Source organism: Oryzias latipes, chromosome 14 (genome assembly GCF_002234675.1).
Source record: "Oryzias latipes chromosome 14, ASM223467v1".
In the NCBI taxonomy this organism is placed as follows: Eukaryota; Metazoa; Chordata; class Actinopteri; order Beloniformes; family Adrianichthyidae; genus Oryzias; species Oryzias latipes.
This window is the reverse complement of record NC_019872.2, coordinates 3,128,543-3,148,631: the sequence shown is the minus strand read 5'-3', so window position 1 is coordinate 3,148,631 and position 20,089 is coordinate 3,128,543. Positions and strand designations below refer to the sequence as shown.

Genomic DNA, 20,089 nt, shown 5'->3' with positions numbered 1-20,089 from the left:
TTTTCAAAGTGTGCACACAACTTTGTGTAAGAGCACAATTTTCATTTTGACAGTTATCTATTTCCTTCCTCCTATAGCTTCAGTGAGGTCAGTAACTGAAAAAGAACCTCAAATAGAACAGAACATTTCTGTTGTTTGCACACCGTGCATTTGAAGCTATGATTCTTATGTAGATCTTTTGAAGCTGGTCGTTTCCAAAGTAGCTCACAAACTGCACAGAAAGCTAAAAACTGGCCCACATGGCAGCATCATTACATACAAAGCTTATCTGATCTCCTGAGATCACCTCTGCATCTGCTGTGGTCTCACCACAGCAGAACATTGCAAGATTGCAGGTTTATTGCAAGATAATTTGTCTAATAAAGAAGTTTTAAAAAGTAATCACATTTTTTAATAAGGGTTAGATTAGAGGAAATAAGTATTTGAACCCTCTTTTCCAGAAAAACAGTAGTTTGTGACTAAATTGTTTTTTTTTTACCAAAACCAGTGGTAAGTCGTTTCTTGTAGTTGATGTTTCTGCACATATCAGGAAGAACTCTGATTCACTCTTCTTTACAAATGACTTCTACATCATTCAGATCTAGTTGCTGTTGCTTTGCAACTCTGAGCTTCAGCTCTATCTCCACAGGTTTTCTATGGGATGGATGTCCAGAGACTAGCTGGGTTACCTTTTCCCAATCTCTCTCTAAATCATGAAGGAGTTCAAACTTCAGGTCGGTCTGCACATGTGTCTTCGTCAGCAGGAGGTTTAACCTCTGCAAGATGTTAACCCATTGCAGCGTAAAGTATTACCAAGGGTTTCCATGGTGACTGTGGTTCCAGCTGCTTTGAGATCATCAACTAACTCCTGCCGTGTTGTTTCATGACAATTTCTCTGTTCTCATGTTCATGGAAACCCCACCAGGTCAGATCTGGTCTGGAGCCCCGTAGCTAAAGGTGGATTGATGGTCATGTTCTTGTATTTTGGCACAGTTGCATGAACAGTTGAAGCAACAGTTGCCACGTTAATCCCCAGCTTCTCCCTTCAATCCACTGAAAGCTCTTTAGTCTTTCCCGTGTTGGAGAGTTTGGAGTCTGACTGATGGACTGATCTGTGGACAGGTGTCTTTCTACAGGTGATCAGTTCAAACAGGTGTCTGCAATTCAGGTGACAGGTTGATTAGGAGAGTCTAACTGGTCTGTATGAACCAGACTTTTAATGGTTACTACAGGACCAAATTCTTACTCCCCTCAATGAAATGCAAATAAATGTAAATACATTCTTTTAAGCTGATTTCTTGATTTTTTTGTGATTTTCTTTCTCTGAATGTTTAAATGAAACCACCATTAGGAGCACAGACTGAATTTTTTTTTAGGTGAACCAACCTAGAAAATCAGCTGAGGATCAAATACTTGTTTTTCTTCCACGTTACGTCAATAACAATATTAATGTAACTTCAAATGGGCACAAAGGAGTGCTTCCCTGTATCGGTCCAAAGTCCAAGTGAAGTTGATAATGGAAAGAAGGAATGTGGATCTCCTGTGTGTTCAAGAGACCAGATGGAAAGAGATCCAGACCTGCAGATTGGGATCTTGTTCAAGCTGTTTCATGATGGTGTGGATGGAAAGAGGAATGAAAGAGGAAAGATCCTGAAGGAGTTTGAAAATGTGAAGAAGAGTGTCAGAATGATGAGTCTGGATGTAGAGGAGGAGGACATGAGGGTAGTTGGTATGAGTAAAGAAGAAGAGGAGAGGGTCAGAAGGCAGATGGTTCTGGTCCCTTTTAAAGGGAACAGCTGAAGGACAAAGAAGACATTTTCAGTAACATAGAAGTTTGATTAAAGCGTTTGCCACAACTGCCCATAAATGGCAAACGGCATATACAGTGATCCCTTGCTATATCACGGTTTACTTTTCACGGTTTCGCTACTTCACGGATTTGGATTGTGCATTGTGTTCTGCATTCTGATTGGCTAAAAAGTCACTCAGCGAGTAGCTCAAGAATGGGACCCTTTGATGAGCCGTTCATTACAGTTCGCCAACATAATCGATGGGAGCATGTCGGTGTATAAGGATCTTATAGCAAAGAAGAAAAAAGAGCGACAACAACTGCCTATCACTATGTTCCTCTCCCGAACAATCACACCTGCAGCTGCACCGCGGGCTTCAAAAGGAAAAAACGCTGCAGAGGATGCAGCGGCTCAGTATGAAGAGCAGTGAAAAAGAAGACCGGAGTCACTCTGTCCCACTGTACTTTTTTATTTTTTTCATAATCATTTTAAATTTTCTTCCGTTTAATCCACTCGGGTCGCGGTGGGCGGGGCTAATCTCCGCAATTTAAAGCCTTCTGTTCTTATCGATGATTGAAATTATTATTTGACAGCACACTACAGAAGTTATTTGTTGAAAAAACGTTTCTAAAGTACTTTTATTTGTTAAAAAAACAATTGATTTAGCCTGTTAAATGGTTTGTTCTTTCTTTTCAATGTATAATAGTGTATTTCATTGTATAATAATTGTAAAAAAAATAAAGGTTTCTACTTCACGGATTTTGCTTATCACGGGATCTATTTGGAACGTAACCCCCGCGATAATCAAGGGATCACTGTACTTATATAGCGCCTTTCTTCCTACAAGGACAAAGCGCTTTACAGTCACAGACCCATTCACCCAGTCACACACACATTCACACACTGGTGGCCGCTCCGCTGCCAAACACAGGCCCCCGCCTACCACCAGAGGCAAGGTGGGGTTTGGTGTCTTGCCCAAGGACACTTCGACTCATGGGCGTGCAAGGCGGGAATCGAACCTGCAATGTTACAATCATGGGTCGACCGCCTTACCGCTGCACCACTGCCGCCCCGTGGTGCAGGTGGATATGGGCTGTCTGGGGGCCGAAATTGGGCTAACCTGTACAGGACCTGCAGGAGGCCCGCACAAAAATGTCAAGATCAGAGACCGCTCGCTGAGGGCATGCTGCAGGTGACATATTGTAGCGGACACCTGAACAACATGTACGTAAGGGTAAAGTGGTTAGACACGGCGGGAGACATGGATTTTTCACCCCCCCTCCAAAAGAAAACAAACAAAAATAAAAACATGCACACTGCATAAGGAGCCCATCAGTGATGTTTAAGATAAGTGCATGCTTTGTGCTTGCAGCTTTACTGTTAAAAATGAGGAAAATAGACAGTCAGATTATAGATTGTGTGGACATCTTATGGGCGTCCTACAGGCACTAACGATTCACATGCAAACCCCAAGTGTGAAGCATTTTCACATAGTCTGTAAGAGGCCAGTACTTCCAACTTACCAATGACTGAAGTGTGGTATTAGGACACCGCATGACAGCATCACTGTACGTCATACATTCAGGTCCATAAATATTTGGAGAGAGACACATTCTTTCTAATTTAGTTTCTGTACATTACCACAGTGAATTTTAAATACAACAACTCAGATGCCATTGAAGTGGAGACTTCCAGCTTTTATTCCATGGGTTGAATAAAATGATTGCATAAAAATGTGAAAAACTAAAGCATTTTTTAAACCCATGGAATAAAAGCTGGAAGTCTCCACTTCAATGGCATCTGAGTTGTTGTATTTAAAATTCACTGTGGTAATGTACAGAAACTAAATTAGAAAGAATGTGTCTCTGTCCAAATATTTATGGTCCTGACTGTATGTGCTTGCAATTTAGATTATTCTCAAAAATACTTCATGATTCACATCCACACACACAACTATGGTACGTTCCATTTTCATGACATCCCTTGAGGTGGCCACACAAGCCTCAAAGGAACTGCAAGACACACCTGTGCCTCCCTTAGGATGAGGCTGCTCCCCTCTCTGACCCTGTAAGGGCCTGAACAACCCAAAACCCCCCAGCACCCGTAGGGGTGCATGTGATGAAGGCATGATCATTTCACACATTCTGCTCTGATGCAGCGTGTGTCTACAGTTCCTATGTCTGCAGGAAAGGCCCTTTTACAATAAATGCAGTTTTTCTGCATTCAGGATTTTGAAGAGGCTGTTTGTTGCGTGTGCGTGGGCAGTCACGTGCGCGCTCAGTGTAACAATTCTCAGGCTCTGAGCGGGCCGCTGCTGCTGTCAGTTCAACCACACTGAAGCATCAAAGGTCATTTTCAGCTTCTCTTTTTAGCGAGGAAAGCCTCAACAAGAGTTGCCACAGCAACGTGGTTTAAGTCTTTACCAAAGTTTCAGCAAAGGGCAGAAAATGAGTTCTGACAGTGAAACCGAGGCGGCGGCGAGGGGGTGGGAGGTTGAAGCCTGAATGTCTGCATTTGAGGTGATGCAGAAGCAGCTGTTCTGATCGTTCAGCCACATCTCAGACATACGTTTAGAATCTGCAGAAATGAATGGGACTTCCATTAAAACTAACTTCAAATAATTATCTAAAGATAATGTTTTAATGAAGTTTAAGGATTTATAGTACAACTTCAATTTATAAGAATAAAAAATCAATTGATAAAATGAGTGAAAACTAAGAATTATTTTCATTTTCTGAGTACAAATTTTCTTTCAGTGAAATGTGTTCAGTCACCACCTCTTATTGAGCTAATTATGAAAACATTTCTGATCAGATTTCGTTTTTGCTGTGAGTTAAGAATATACTACACTGGGGTGGGAGTATTATTGTTAGAAATGAACTTAAAACATTTCACCACATGTCCATGCGGTAGTGCTTGTGGTGGATAATGACCATATTCAAACCAACAGCCTAATGTCAGGCGCGTGAAAGGTGGTTTTCCTCATTATTAGCATTAAACATTATTTTTCCACCACTTATGTCTGAGAAACTGATGACACTGAAACAGACTGGCAAACTGTCCAGGGTGTCCCCTCCCTTCGCCCATAAGTGGCCGGGATAGGCTCCGGCAGCCCCGTGACCCAGAAAGGGATAAAAAAGGGCAGAAGATGAATGAATGAATGAATGAATGAAAAACTGATGGCATGACTTTCAAACTCATAAAAATATAGTTTTCAGGCCCTGAATGTCACTACAGTGATGAAATAAAAAGCAGTGTAACTGTCGTTCCCTTAAAAACAACAGATTTTTACAAAACATAAATTTATTTTAAATGGTCTTGTATTTAGGTAGACTTGCATTAATTTTAAGATTGAGGCAGTCTACACTGAAAGAGATGCTTTTAATTCTGTATTTCATGACATTTTTTATGTATTTGTGTTTCCTTTTTCATCCTTTCTCGCACCAGAACAGCTGAACATTCATTCATTACTTTCATATTTGAACTTTTTAATAGATTTTTAAAGATTTCACAATTTGTCATTGAGAAAAGAGAGAAAATGTCTATTATAATTATAATTTATTAGTGGATTTTAGTTTTGGTGCCAATTAGACACCAGAAAATTTCAAAGATAAGCATAAAGATGGATGTAATAACATGAATGCTGATCCAACATAGGGGGTGCAGGTGACCTTTGAAATCTGCATTTTTCTGTTTTAAATGGATTATTTGTTCTGGAGTCATTTGTTTTGTTTTTGAATGGTTTGACATTTCAGCATTTTTCAAAAACTGACTAAAAACTAACTAAAAACTAACTAAAAACTAACTAAAAACTAAGTTTTGTTGGGTATATCTTTTTTTAATTTTTTTTTTTTGTTGTTGTGTATATCTTAATGAGACAGAAAACATGGATATTTTAGTTATTTTAAATAAATGAGAAAGTGTTGAAGTTTGTAAACTTACTTCATTAGAATAATTAGATGTTATTTTCATGTCATTAAAAATGTTCATGTGTTGGTCTAACATCTGCCTGTGTGCGATTTTCAGGAGACAAAAGGACGAAAACGCGATCAGTTGGCTTTCAGAGTTCAGACCTGCTGAGCTCAGTCTGACTCATCTTCATCAACAGCTTTAGTTGGAAACAGATGTGACTCTGCTTCTGCTTATGAAAGACCGTGGCGTCCCACACGCCCTCTGAGGGGTTTCTTTCTGGGTCAGGCAGCATGGATGCTCTCACAGAGGGTCTGCTTGCTGAGAGGGGTCTGAAGTGTTTCTGTTTTACTGAAATGTGCAGTACTACATGAAACGCTCTGATGCTGAGGTTTAAGATGTGTCAGAGGTGTGCAGGCGAGGTTCCTCAGCAGACCTGGGCCTGTGCTGATTCCGAGATGCAGAAGATGACATGAGTCACGCCGAACAAACTCACACTTTCTGCTTCTTCCATCTTCTGTCTGCAGAAACACAAAACCACACACAGTAAATACACAAAAACACACAGCAGACCCACACTGACCTGCTGCAACACTTACCCATGATGATGAGGATGCCTGCTGTGACCAGAACCAGCAGCATGAACACGACCGACGCCAGAACCACCAAGGTGACACCCTGAAAGCACAACCACTAAAATTAGTCAAATAACATTCTATGTTTTTCTGACCCCCCCAAAAAGACACACACAGATGATCTGAACAAAAACCCCACATGACTCAAAATCTTCTAACACTGTTGATTACTGTCCCTTGTGAGGTTCTGCCTGGGTTTCAGTTGGACTTCATTGGATCATTTGTTTCCATGGAGGATCCTGGCTGCAGCACATCTGACAGAAAAGGCCAGAGGAACAACCCCTGGTGCTGTGTGTTGACCCCTCACCTTATCTGAGTCCTCCAAGGCTGAAGCAGTCCGGTTGTTGTCTGTTGAGGTCATGTGACCTGCAGGACAAGGAACTGAAAGCAGATGCTGTTAGAGAAGAAAGTCATGGAGACGTCCAAAGCATTTTCTCTGAGTCAGTCTGCTGCAACAGGAAATCTCACTGATAGAATGAAGGAACATGCAGACGATGAAGAGCTTTTTCCAGCTGTCATCATTCAGCTGCATTTTATGACCACAGAGCTGACTGAATTGACAAACGGATTTAGATTAAGCAAAAATATGAACAAAGCTAAGAAACACAACCCTGCAGGACCTCCTCTCTGGAGTCAGTCTGCTAGCTCACACATTCTGGGAAATTCAGCGATCACAGAAGATCCATGCAGGAAACTCCACAGTTCACCTGCTTTTGCCCTGTCAGCACCTCCCCTTAAGTGTGAATTTAAAGTAAATTGGAATAAATCCACCACAGACTCTTTCTGACCGAACAAAGTCCATCTGTGCCCAGAGACTGGTTAGTTGTGGTCACTTTGTTCTCGCATACGGTTAAGTGAACCGCGCTGAGGCCAGACATACAGGTGATCCAGAGCAGGGCTCAGAGGAACAATCGCTAAAGCTATGATGTCACTTACATAATCCCTCATGTGTAAAACCACAATATAAACTAAACTACAAACAACATTGTGCTCTGAAGATTGACCAAAGTGGAAAATATAAAATTAAATGTTTACATCTAGTAGACCATGAAACCCCAAGCTCTTCTTCTTTCATTTATGAGTGAGTTGTAAAACCAAAGGAAAAAGTGTTGCCTAGCATTTTTCTAAAATACAGTGGTAGCTAAATGTCAAATTAGGATAAACATTGGCTCTAGATTCCAAATGAGTTAGCATATTGCTAATATAACAGCTAAATATCAAATAAACTAGAACAAACTATTATACTATACTACTATAAACTCCCCCTCCAATTAAAATGGTTTGATACAAGCGCGCACACGGGCAAGCACACGCGAACCAGCTCACACTCGCTTAAAATGGTTAAAAAATAATCCAGAAACCAACTCATGGTTAGACTTGGAACAGGCGTTATGTGGAAAGATCAACCTGTCAGATCTCCCATTTATTAGCCAAACAGTTAAAAAACAGGATTGTTTCAAAAGTATTAATATAAATGCCACTTTAACAGCCTGGTGGGAATTTCTCAAAATATCAAAATCATCAATTCAACCGTGCAAAATGACACCCATCTGGAACAACCCAGACATCCTTTTAAACAAAAAAATGATCCACTTCTCAGCTTGGCAAGCAGGGGGCATAAAACAACTAGAGCACATAATTATTGATAGAAGATTCATAACTCCCCAGGAACTTCAAGACAAACATGGAATAAATAACTTCTTGGAATATCAGCAACTTAAATCAATTATTACTAAAAAGTTTAAATACAGAGACAACGATTTAAAGCTACCAGATGTAGTTACCACTCTGATTAATTCACTTTCAGTCGGGGTTTAGACCTCACCACAGTACGGAAACTGCACTAGTTAGAGTCTCTAATGACTTGTTATTGGCCTCAGAAAAGGGACTACTTTCTATTCTGGTCCTGTTGGACCTCAGTGCTGCCTTTGACACTATCGACCACGGTATTTTACTCCATAGATTAGAGCAGGACATAGGGATCAGAGGATCTGCTCTCCAGTGGTTTAAATCCTATCTGTCTGATAGGTATCAGTTCGTTAATGTAAATGGCCATTCCTCTCAGTGCACTCGAGTCAACTATGGAGTCCCACAGGGCTCAGTCTTGGGACCGATCCTGTTTACGCTTTATATGTTACCCCTAGGAAACATAATCAGGAAACACAGCATTAATTTTCATTGTTATGCCGACGATACGCAGTTGTATTTATCCATGAAGCCTGACCAGAATGACCAGATAGAGAAACTGAACGCCTGCATCAGTGACATCAAGACCTGGATGACAATTAATTACCTCCTCTTGAACCCAGAAAAAACTGAGGTCATTATACTTGGTCCTAAAAACCTCAGAGATGCTCTGTCTGCTCAGATAGTCTCCCTGGATGGTATAAGTATAGCCCCCAATTCCACAGTTAGAAACCTTGGGGTTTTACTTGACCAGGATTTATCATTTAAGGCTCACATATCTCAGGCATGTAGAACTGCCTTTTTTCACCTGCGGAATATTGCTAAGATCAGAAATATACTTTCTAAGAGTGATGCTGAAAAACTCATCCATGCATTTGTTACGTCGAGGCTGGATTACTGTAACTCCTTGTTAGCAGCGTGTCCTAAGAGTTCCTTAAGAAGTCTCCAGCTTGTTCAGAACGCAGCAGCTAGATTGTTAGCTGGAACCAGCAGAAGAGATCACATCACTCCTGTGTTAGTTTCGCTCCATTGGCTCCCAGTTGATTCTAGAATTAAGTTCAAGATCCTCCTGTTAACCTATAAGGCCTTACATGGAATGGCCCCGTCCTATATTAAGGACCTCATAGTCCCTTACCAACCAATCAGAACACTTCGCTCGCAAAATGCAGGACTGCTTGTGGTTCCTAGAATTAGTAAAAGTACGGTTGGAGGTAGAGCGTTTAGCCACCAAGCCCCTGTCTTATGGAATAAACTCCCAGCTCATATAAGAGAGGCCGACTCAGTTTCTACATTCAAAGCTAGACTGAAAACATTCCTCTTTGGACAGGCTTATTGTCAGACTAGTTAGTATTCAGAGATTATTTAACTTAATGTTAGTTAAATTAAACTTAACAATAACTATTTCTTTTAAAAGGCTGCTAGAAGTTGAAGCTGGGGTAACTATGGTACACTGGGGTTCTGTCCTCTTTCCTTTTTTACTTCTACCCTTCCTCTCCTCTATTCTTGATCATAATTTATCATTTAGTTCTCCATGCCTCTGTTTGGTGCAGTGCGATTCATGTATTGTCCCTCTTTTCCTCTCCCCTCCTGGGGAGTGGGAGTGCTTCCAGACTCCAGTTGGCTCATCCGTGCTCCAGTTCCTGACCGTTTACCTCGCCTTTGCTCCTGCTCCTACACCTGGCTGTGGATCCTGCCTCTGGCTCATCTCTGGCTCGTCTCTGCTCTGTACCTGACCGAGTACCTCGTCTCTGCTCCTGCTCCTACACCTGGCTGTGGTTCCTGTCTCCGGCTCGACTCGCGCCTTTGACTGTCCCGATAACCACGGCTGGATGAAGCTCGTCTGCTGGACTTTTATATATGTAGTTGTAGATTTAGATAAGTTAATTCTTCTCTAAGATTTCTGGTAAATCGCCTGTCCGTCCTGGGGGAGGATCCCTCCTTCATGTGGGCACCCCTGAGGTTTCTTCGTTTTTTCCGGAATCCGGTTTTTTTTTTGGGAGTTTTTCCTTACCGCGAAGGGGGGTCTAAGGGCAGGGATGCCAGTATAGCTTAGTCAGTTTGTTAGTTCATTTTAGTATTTTCCTATTGAACTCTTTGTATTCGTGATCCTTTTGATTTCATGTTTTACTTCGAAGCCCATCGAGACGACTGTTGTTGTGATTTTGGGCTATACAAATAAAATTGAATTGAATTGAATTGAATTGAATTAATTTCTCAATGAATAAAACTCTCTCCAAAATATACAAAATTTTATGTAATTTAGATAATAATATTTCACTTCCGACAACAAAATGGGATGCGGATTTGAGCATCAGCACAGATGAAAGCTTCTGGTCAGAACTTTGTCTAAACATCTTTAAACTGACAAAAAGTCCAAATCTGCAGCTAATGCATTTTAAAACTCTTCACAGAATTTACTACACTGGACAGAGGATGTTCAAGATGGGTCTCAGTAACTCAGACATTTGTCAGCACTGTGACAGTAATCTACCCGACAATTACATGCATGCACTATGGTTCTTCACGCCTGTCCAAGTTCTCTGGCAGCAGGTATGTGCCGATCTATCAGTCTGGCTTAAGGTTTCAATCACAGCTTCACCGTCACTTTGTGTGCTTGGTGACATGAGTGCCATCGATGTAGAAGGAGGATTAGGCTCTATCATTTTCATAACTCTTTTTATTGCTAAAAAAAACTATTTTAATAAATTGGAAAAACAAGAAAAATATAAATATAAGTCAACACAGAAATCTGCTGCTTGATCATATCAGCTTGGAAAAAATTTCAGCCCAAAGTTCAAGAAACTTTAAAAGAATTCAGTCTCTCTGGTCTCCCATAGATAACTCCATGACTTAGAGGGTGGGGGGGCCTGGTCGTCGCTGCTCCTTGCCCTTCTGCCGTGGTTTGGGGTGGGGGTCGGGGCCTCCGGTGCCTGGCGGGGGGTGGTGGGGGCTCCGTTGGTCGGGGGGTCGGGTCCGGTGCCTGTGTGGGGCGGGCTGGGGCGCTGCGTGGTCCTCTGGGCTTGGGTGTGGGGGTGCATGGTGGGGGGGGTGGGGGGGTGGTCTGGCTTGGCTTGGGGGGTGGTCCCTTTGACTGTGCTGGGGGGGGTTGGTGGGGGCCCTGCTCGGGGGGGGGGGGGGGGGGCAGCGGCGCTGGATGGGCTGCCCATCTACACCTGGGGCTGGAATCGGCCCTTCCCTGGCTCTGGGACGGGACGGGACAACCCTCTTGGGGGCCCCAGTCGCTCTGGGTGTCATCCGCTTCGGCTGCGGGGTCTGGGGTGGGGTGGGGGGCTGTAAAGCGCTTTGGGCCTTGTAGGTAGAAAAAGTGCTATATAAGTACACGCATTTACCAATATAAGGGTGGGGTCATGGGACAGCACAAGGGTTAAAAGCAATTCAGACACCATGCTCACTGTCACGGTGCCTCGGTTGGTTGCCTTCCCCCTCCCAATTCTGCTCATTTGAACCAGCTGCCTCACATCATCTCATCACCTGCTGTCCTTCTTAAGGAGATCCATCACAGCATTCGACGCCAGTCCGTTATACACTCTCCGGTGCTTACGTCTGGCTCAAAGTTAAGTTACGCCAATTCAAGTCTAAGCCTTGAACTTACCTCTTTTGTGCTCCTTCAGGTCTTCTTCACCACGGGTGCAGCTGGTATCCTGTTCTCTCCTCGTCTCCTCTGCTCAGCCCACGAAGTCTTCCTCCAAGACGTTCTGGCACGAAACTCTGGTTTCCACGCCACATACTCACTTCTGGTCCACGCTGTTTTCCTGAACTCTGGGATTGTGAATCCATTAAACTCTTTCGCTTGATATCCTAGCCTGAGTTTACTTCCGGGTTCCAGCATCTGGGTCTGCCTTGTCATCGTCATTATGACAGAACGGACTGGCCATCACCCAGACCCAGCTGACCCGGAAGGACTCCGCTTGGCCGTCTCACATCAAGGCATCGCCCCGGGACGACAAGCTGAATCCCTGAACCAGATGGCCTCCGCACAGCAGGACCTTTTTAGACGTCTGGATGGAATTTCTCAGGCCCTGATGGAACTTACAGGTCAACGATCCGCCTACGCCACAGCCAGCGCCTCTCCTTCTGCCGGAAGTTTGCCCCCCCGCTACCATTAGCCCGGCTAACGAAAACATCCGGCTTCAACCCGAGACCTTCCAGGGAGACGTGGAGGCCTGCGGGGGTTTCCTCCTACAGTGCCAAATGATTTTCCAGCAGGCTTCACCACACTACCACGCAGATCATAGCAAAATAACACTCATCGTAAACTCCCTCAGGGGTAAAGCGCTCCAATGGGCGCAGGCCTACGTAACGGCTAATCTCATTTACCAAGTTCCGTTTCAACGATTCATAGGGGAATTCCGGTTGGTTTTCGACCAGCCCCGCAAGGAGGAGGAAGCAACCCGTCGTCTACTAGCCTTAAAGCAACGCAACAGATCTGTGAGTGACCATTTAATAGACTTTCGGATTCTAGCGGTGGAAGCAGGTTGGCCGGACATCGCCCTGAAAGGTGTGTTCTATCAGTCACTAAACGATTCAATTAAAGATAATTTATGTTCACAAACCGAGGCTACATCTTTTGAAGAGCTTGACACCGTGGCCTTGCGGTCCGACGTGCGTCTCCGGGAACGCCAGACTGAGCGTCTCCGCCATGAAAAAAGACCTGGGGCTAATTCCCCCCCCCCCCTCGCCACAGCTGATTCAGCTCGTTCCATTTCTCATGAGGCTGCTGGACTATCCCCTGAGGAGCCTATGCAGATCGGGCACTCAAAGCTCACACCCGAGGAACGGCAGAGACGGAGGGACGAGGGATCATGTTTCTACTGTGGTCAGGCATGTCACCTTGTTCACCAGTGTACGTTGCGTTTAAACGCCAGAACCCCCCGCTAGACGACGCGGGCGGGTCACTCCCTCACTACTGAGAACTCTTTCTTGTACATTCCTGTCAAGCTATGTAACCAAGCTAAGACCCATGTTTGCCAAGCCCTCATAGATTCTGGCGCTGAGCAAAGTTTCATTGACTGTAACCTTGTGTCTGAACTCGACCTTCCCACAGAGCCTTTAGAACACCCGGTCAAGGCGGCAGGTCTGGGAGGCCAGCTCCTCACTCACATAACTCACCGCACCAAGGCTGTTCAACTCATCTCCTCTGGTAATCACCATGAATTCATGCAGTTCTATGTCACTCAATCCCTCCAATCTCCCGTCATCTTAGGTTTCCCCTGGCTTCGTGCTCACAACCCGCAGTTTGATTGGGTGAATCGTCACATCACCAACTGGAGTACTGCCTGCATGGCTAATTGCCTCCGTTCCGCCATCCCTTCTGTTCCTCCAAGTCATCACTCAGCCCTGGAAATCATCGACCTTTCCAAGGTACCCTTCTGCTATCACGGCCTTAGGGCTGTCTTTAGCAAAACCAAGGCTGGCGCTCTTCCCCCTCACAGACCTTACGATTGCTCCATAGATTTATTAAAGGGGGCTACTCTACTCAAGGGCCGTTTATTTAATTTATCCGGCCCTGAGAAGCAGGCTATGGAGAAATACATTCACAACGCTCTTTCTTCCGGTCACATCCGCCCCTCTTCGTCCCCGGTCAGTGCAGGGTTCTTTATCGTTCAGAAAAAGTCTCACTTTAACCTTACGACCTTGCATCGATTTCCGCAAACTAAATCAGATCACGGTTAAAAATAAGTATCCCCTTCCCCTCATCAGCTCTGCTTTAGATTCCGTTCAAGAGGCTCGCATCTTTTCTAAAATAGATCTCCGCAATGCCTATCATTTAGTCCGCATGAGGGAGGGGGATGAATGGAAAACGGCGTTCAACACACCCCTAGGGCATTTTGAATACCTGGTGATGCCTTTCGGGCTTACCATCGCCCCCGCCATTTTTCAGCACCTAGTAAACGACGTCCTCCATGATTTCTTAAATCGTTTTGTATTTGTCTACCTGGACGACATACTCATTTACTCACGTGATCAAGATCAACACACCCACCATGTCCGGCAGGTCCTCGAACGCCTTCTTGAAAATAAGCTTTTTGTTAAAGCAGAGAAATGCGAATTTCATGTCCCTACCATATCATTTCTCGGTTTTATCATAGAGGCCGGTAATATCCGTCCGGACCCAGCTAAGATCATGGCAGTAGCCAACTGGGAACCTCCTGATTCCAGAAAGCAACTGCAACACTTCCTCGGTCTCGCTAACTTTTATCGCCGGTTTATAAGAAACTACAGCAGTATCGCAGCTCCCCTCACTCAGCTCACCTCGGTTAACAGACCCTTTGTTTGGGGTCCCGAGGCTCAGGCTGCCTTTGATCTCCTAAAAGGTTTATTGACCTCGGCTCCTATCCTGATTCAGCCCGACCCCCTTCTCCAATTTATTGTCGAGGTGGACGCCTCCGACTCAGGCGTTGGGGCGGTCCTCTCCCAGCGCGAGAACAACACGGGCAAACTAAAACCCTGCGCGTTCTTCTCACGAAAACTGTCCACTGCTGAACGCAATTATGACGTGGGTAATCGGGAGCTCCTCGCCATTAAACTCGCCCTTGAGGAGTGGCGTCACTGGCTCGAGGGTACTGATCAGCCTTTCATAGTGTGGACAGACCACAAAAATTTGGCTTACCTTCGTTCCACCAAACGCCTTAATTCACGCCAAGCCCGTTGGTGCCTCTTCTTCGACCGTTTCTCGTTCATCATTACTTATAGGCCTGGCAGCAGGAACGTAAAACCGGACGCACTTTCACGTCTTTATAGTAAAGAGGACAGTCAGGACCCCTCTCCCATTATCTTCCCCACCTGCATAGTAGTGAACCTCACATGGGACATTGAGACTCGAGTCCTACAGGCCCAAGACGAAGAACCTGATCATCCCCCTGTCCCGGTGAACACCTTGTATGTCCCCTCCTCGCTCCGCTCTGAGGTTCTGGTTTGGGGGCATACCTCTCGTATTTCCTGTCATGGAGGTGTCCAGAGAACTCTCAAGCTCCTCCAACATAGGTTCTTCTGGCCCTCCATGGAACGAGATGTCAGGGAGTTCGTCGCCGCCTGCGACGTCTGCGCCCGTTCTAAATCCTCCAATGCCCCACCAGCCGGTCTGCTCCATCCGCTGCCCATTCCTCAACGCCCTTGGTCCCATCTCGCTGCGGACTTCGTCACTGGGTTACCACCCTCGAAAGGTAACACTGTCATTCTCACCATAATCAAAGTCCGCTCAGTTCATCGCTCTCCCCAAGTTACCCACAGCCACAGAAATGGCCGACATCATGGTTCAGCAGGTTTTTCATCATCACGGCATCCCTTGTGACATTGTTTCCGACCGAGGCCCTCAATTTGTGTCTCAGGTTTGGAGGGTTTTCTGCTCTGTCCTCCGGGCCACTGTCAGTCTCACTTCAGGTCACCACCCCCAATCCAACGGGCAAGCTGAACGTGCCAACCAGGAACTCGAGGCTGCCCTCCGCTGTCTGGCTGCCCAGAACCCTTCCAACTGGTCCTCGTTCCTGGTTTGGATCGAGTACGCCCACAACAACCACCCTTCCTCTGCCACCGGTATGTCCCCCTTTGAAGCCTCTCTGGGATATTCTCCACCTTTCTTCCCCTCTCAGGAGTTGGATCTGGCTGTGCCCTCCGTGCAACACCATCTCCAGCGTGTTCAGCACTTCTGGAACCAAGCTCGGCCGCTCTCCTGCGCACCCGGGAGAGTAATTGCCGCATCGCAAACCGTCGCAGGAAGGAAAGTCCCATCTACCAGCCGGGACAGAGGGTCTGGCTCTCTTCTCGTGACATACCTCTCCAGGCCACCTCTCGCAAATTGGCTCCACGATTCATCGGTCCCTACATCATCGAGAGGATCATAAACCCCACCTGCGTACGGTTGCGGCTTGCAGCGGCGCTTAAGGTTCACCCCGCCTTCCATGTTTCACAGATCAAACCCATTCAGGAGACCCCTCTGTGCCCGCCGTCCGCTTCCCCTCCATCCGCCCGGGTCATTGACGACGCCCCCGCATTGTCGGTCAGCCGGGTCCTGGACGTCCGTCGCCGGGGCCGCGGTTTTCAGTTCTTGGTGGACTGGGAGGGTTACGGTCCGGAGAAGCGCTCATGGATCTCCCGCTCGCTTATTCTGGACCGTTCCCTCATCGAGGATTTCTACCGGGCCCACCCGGATCGCCGTCCTGGACCGCCTGGAGGCGGTCGTTGAGGGGGGGGCACTGTCACGGTGCCTCGGTCGGTTGCCTTCCCCCTCCCAACTCTGCTCATTGGAACCAGCTGCCTCACATCATCTCATCACCTGCTGTCCTTCTTAAGGAGATCCATCACAGCATTCGACGCCAGTCCGTTATACACTCTTCGATGCTTACGTCTGGCTCAAAGTTAAGTTACGCCAATTCAAGTCTAAGCCTTGAACTTACCTCTTTTGTGCTCCTTCAGGTCCTCTTCAACACGGGTGCAGCTGGTATCCTGTGAATCCATTAAACTCTTTCGCTTGATCTCCTAGCCTGAGTTTACTTCCGGGTTCCAGCATCTGGGTCTGCCTCGTCATCGTCATTATGACACTCACTACTCTTTTTTTAATGGCGACTATGACATCATCGATTATATTAAGTTAAAATCTAAATAACATGAATATAATATAAATTTAAAACGACTATTTATGAGTCCGCTGAGTTCTGAAGATAAAAACGTTGATGGTTTCATAAAGAATTAATTTAGTTTTTAGTTTAATTTTTTTGGCAAAAATTGTTCCGACACAATGCATTGTGGTCTATATTCTCAGATCTAGTGAGACTTCTGGGAAATTTCTAGGGCATGCAATTTTGGAATTGTAGATTCGGACAGCACTACTGAGTAGTGAAGAAATTCGTACATATCCAAAGTGTTCTGAGGTTGTCATGGAAACAAGCAGGCAAAAGGAGACCATTATATGTATGACATACATTACAGACCAAATTTTTGGACACACCTTCTCGTTCAAAGAGTTTTCTTCATTTTCATGACTATGAAAATTGTAGATTCACACTGAAGGAATCAAAAAATGTGAATTAACACACATGGAATTATATACATAACAGAAAAGTGTGAAACGACTGAAAATATGTCATATTGTAGGTTCTTCATAGTAGCCACCTTTTGATTTGATTACTGCTTTGCACGCTCTTGGCATTCTCTTGATGAGCTTCAAGAGGTAGTCACCTGAAATGATTTTCACTTCACAGGTGTGCCCTGTCTGGTTTAATAAGTGTGATTTCTTGCCTTATAAATGGGTTTGGGACCATCAGTTGTGCAGAAGTCAGGTGGATACACAGCTGATAGTCCTACCGAATAGACTGTTAGAATTTGTATTTACGGCAAGAAAACAGCAGCTAAGTACAGAAATAGAGTGGCCATCATTACTTTAAGAAATGAAGGTCAGTAAGTACGAAAAATTGGGAAAACTTTGAAAGTGTCCCCAAGTGCAGTCACAAAAACCATCAAGCGCTACAAAGAAACTGGCTCATATGCGAACCGCCCCAGGAAAGGAAGACCAAGAGTCACCTCTGTTGCAGAGGATAACTTCATCCAAGTCACCAGCCTCAGAAATGGCTGGTTAACAGCAGCTCAGATTAGAGAACAGGTCAATGAAACACAGAGTTCTAGCAGCAGACACATCTCTACAACAACTGTTCAAAGGAGACTGTGTGAACCAGGCCTTCATGCTAGAATATCTGCTAGGAAACCACTGCTAAAGAAAGGCAACAAGCAGAAGAGACTTGTTTGGGCTAAAGAACACAAGGAATGGATATTAGACCAGTGGAAATCTGGGCTTTGGTCTGAGGAGTCCAAATGTGAAATTTTTGGTTTTGTCTTTGTGTGATGCAGAAAAGGTGAACGGATGGACTCTACATGCCTGGCTCCCACGGTTAAGGATGGAGGAGGAGGTGTGATGGTGTGGGGGTGCTTTGCTGGTGACACTGTTGGGGATTTATTCAAAATAGAAGGCATAACACAGCATCTTGCAGCGGCATGCTATTCCATCCAGTTTGCGTTTAGTTGGACCATCTTTTAATTTTCAACAGGACAATGACCTCCACCTCCAGGCTGTGTGAGGGCTATTTGACCAAGATGGAGAGTGATGGGGGGCTGTGCCAGATGACCTGGCCTCCACAGTCACCGGACCTGAACCCAATCCAGATGGTTTGGGGTGAGCTGGACTGCAGAGTGAAGGCAAAAGGGCCAACAAGTGCTAAACATCTCTGGGAACTCCTACAAGACTGTTGGAAAACCATTTCAGGTAACTACCTCTTGAAGCTCATCAAAAGAATGCCAAGAGCGTGCAAAGCAGTAATCAAATCAAAAGGTAACAATTTGACATATTTTCAGTTGTTTCACACTTTTTTCTTATGTATATAATTCCACATGTGTTAATTCACAGTTTTATGCCTTCAGTGTGAATCTACAATTTTCATAGTCAGGAAAATGAAGAAAACTCTTTGAATGAGAAGGTGTGTCCAAACATTTGGTCTATACTGTATAACTGACATCACTCACAGGTAATGCCTTGCTTCCAGTTCCAACCTACTGGAGTCAATTCAGTCGCCGTATTCCTGTCCGTCACCAAGTTAAAACCAGACGTCCTCACTGAGCCGTGATTAGTCTGTCTATATTTCTATGGCAACCACTCTCTTCAATCAGGAGTGAGCATTATGGAAGGCCACACCCCTTTCACTGAAAACTGGTGGTTTGGGAGAATCTGTCAATCAGGGGGTACTGTTCAGTCCAGTTCCATACTGTCAATGGTAAGCATGCATGTGTGTGACATAGAGTGTTCCGAAGTCATCATGGAAACAAACAGGCAGAGGGAGACACATGCAGCTGAGTCCTTCTTTCCCCTTGAAAATATAGCTGTGCACTTGGCTCAAACAAAAGCTCATATCTTCTCAACCATTTCCCTCAGAGTAAAAGTGAAAACACAGTTAGAATCCAGAGATGACGGACTACAACTAGCTTGATTCTCATGTTTTTATGCTCAGGTATACAGCAGCAATTGCAAGTTAAACATGAGCATCTTTCAAGAATTTTGTCTGCCAAAATTGAATTGGGGTCAATGAGAGGAATCATCATGTTTTTACTGATATTTGGGGCCACTGTAAGAAAACCACATGCCTCAGGGTTTTCAGAGTTAGATTGTCTAAAAGCCAGAAAAAATGCCCAAGCTTTGATGTAAAAACTTTTTCTGTGAAAGAAACGAACTTAGAGATTTGGAAAAACGAATCTACTAAAAGTCTCTGTTCTTCTCTCTCTCCTCCACTCTGCTGCCTAGACCAGTGTTTTTCAACCTTTTTTGAGCCATGGCACACTTTAACCTTGACAAAAATCCCTCGGCACACCGGTTGAAAAACACTGGCCTAGAGCAACTGAAAGCTGTTTCACATAGAAACTCATTCATAACTGGAAACTGACTCAAAGATGACATTTTATACTTTGACGTGTGATATATTAAAAACAATAAGAAATTTTAAGAACAAAAATAAACATCCAGGAGCCTAAAGTCTGCTGAGTAGTTTAAAAGGTGAATAGTTTCTGTAGCTGAAAGTCTTTTTGAGTTCTATTGTTTTGTAGAGCTGAAAGTTTTTAATTGAAAATGGAGCATTTGAAGATTCTATGAGCCGTTTTCAATGGAGTTAAAAAGCGGTAGTTAGTTGAATAGTTAAAAAAGTTAAAGAGGTGTGATTTGAAACTTCCCAGCATTCATCTCCTGAAGGAACTGAACAATTTGATAGTTGAATGAGTTGAGCCAGAGACGTGTACAGAAGATAATCAGGAACACTGTTGTGTGAAGCTTTACAGCCTTCACACCAGTAGAACAGTCCTGATCTGACTCAAAGCAGACTGACTGATGTGAGGAGAATGCAAAACACATCAGGACAAGTTTTCTCTCAGCAGCACCTCTGTGACACAACCTGCTGAGTTCTTTGTTCCACATTTAGAAGTTGTTTTCAGAAATGAAGCTCAGCTTTCTTCTAATCATCCACTGTCAGACAAATAGATCCATGAATGTCTTTGTTTTCCTCGTCTGAGCTGGAATCTGGATCTAAACTGAATGACTGG

General features: G+C 44.7%; 1 protein-coding gene across 2 annotated transcripts in view; it reads right to left on the bottom strand.

Moving 5' to 3' along the window:
* LOC110013855 (hepatitis A virus cellular receptor 1 homolog) overlaps positions 1-20,089 on the bottom strand; it is a 42,423-nt gene that overhangs the window by 2,084 nt on the left and 20,250 nt on the right. Inside the window, exons 4-6 of one of the 2 annotated variants that reach the window (XR_002874635.1) lie at positions 6,621-6,694; positions 6,278-6,356; positions 6,115-6,199 (exon numbers count right to left, since the gene is read on the bottom strand). Coding sequence is in view for 1 of the 2 variants with exons in the window: in XM_023962697.1 (XP_023818465.1) it covers positions 6,175-6,199; positions 6,278-6,356; positions 6,621-6,694 (178 nt within the window). In the remaining variant the exon portion in view is untranslated. The remainder of the gene's footprint in view (positions 1-6,114; positions 6,200-6,277; positions 6,357-6,620; positions 6,695-20,089) is intronic. The other variant, XM_023962697.1, reaches the window with a different exon arrangement.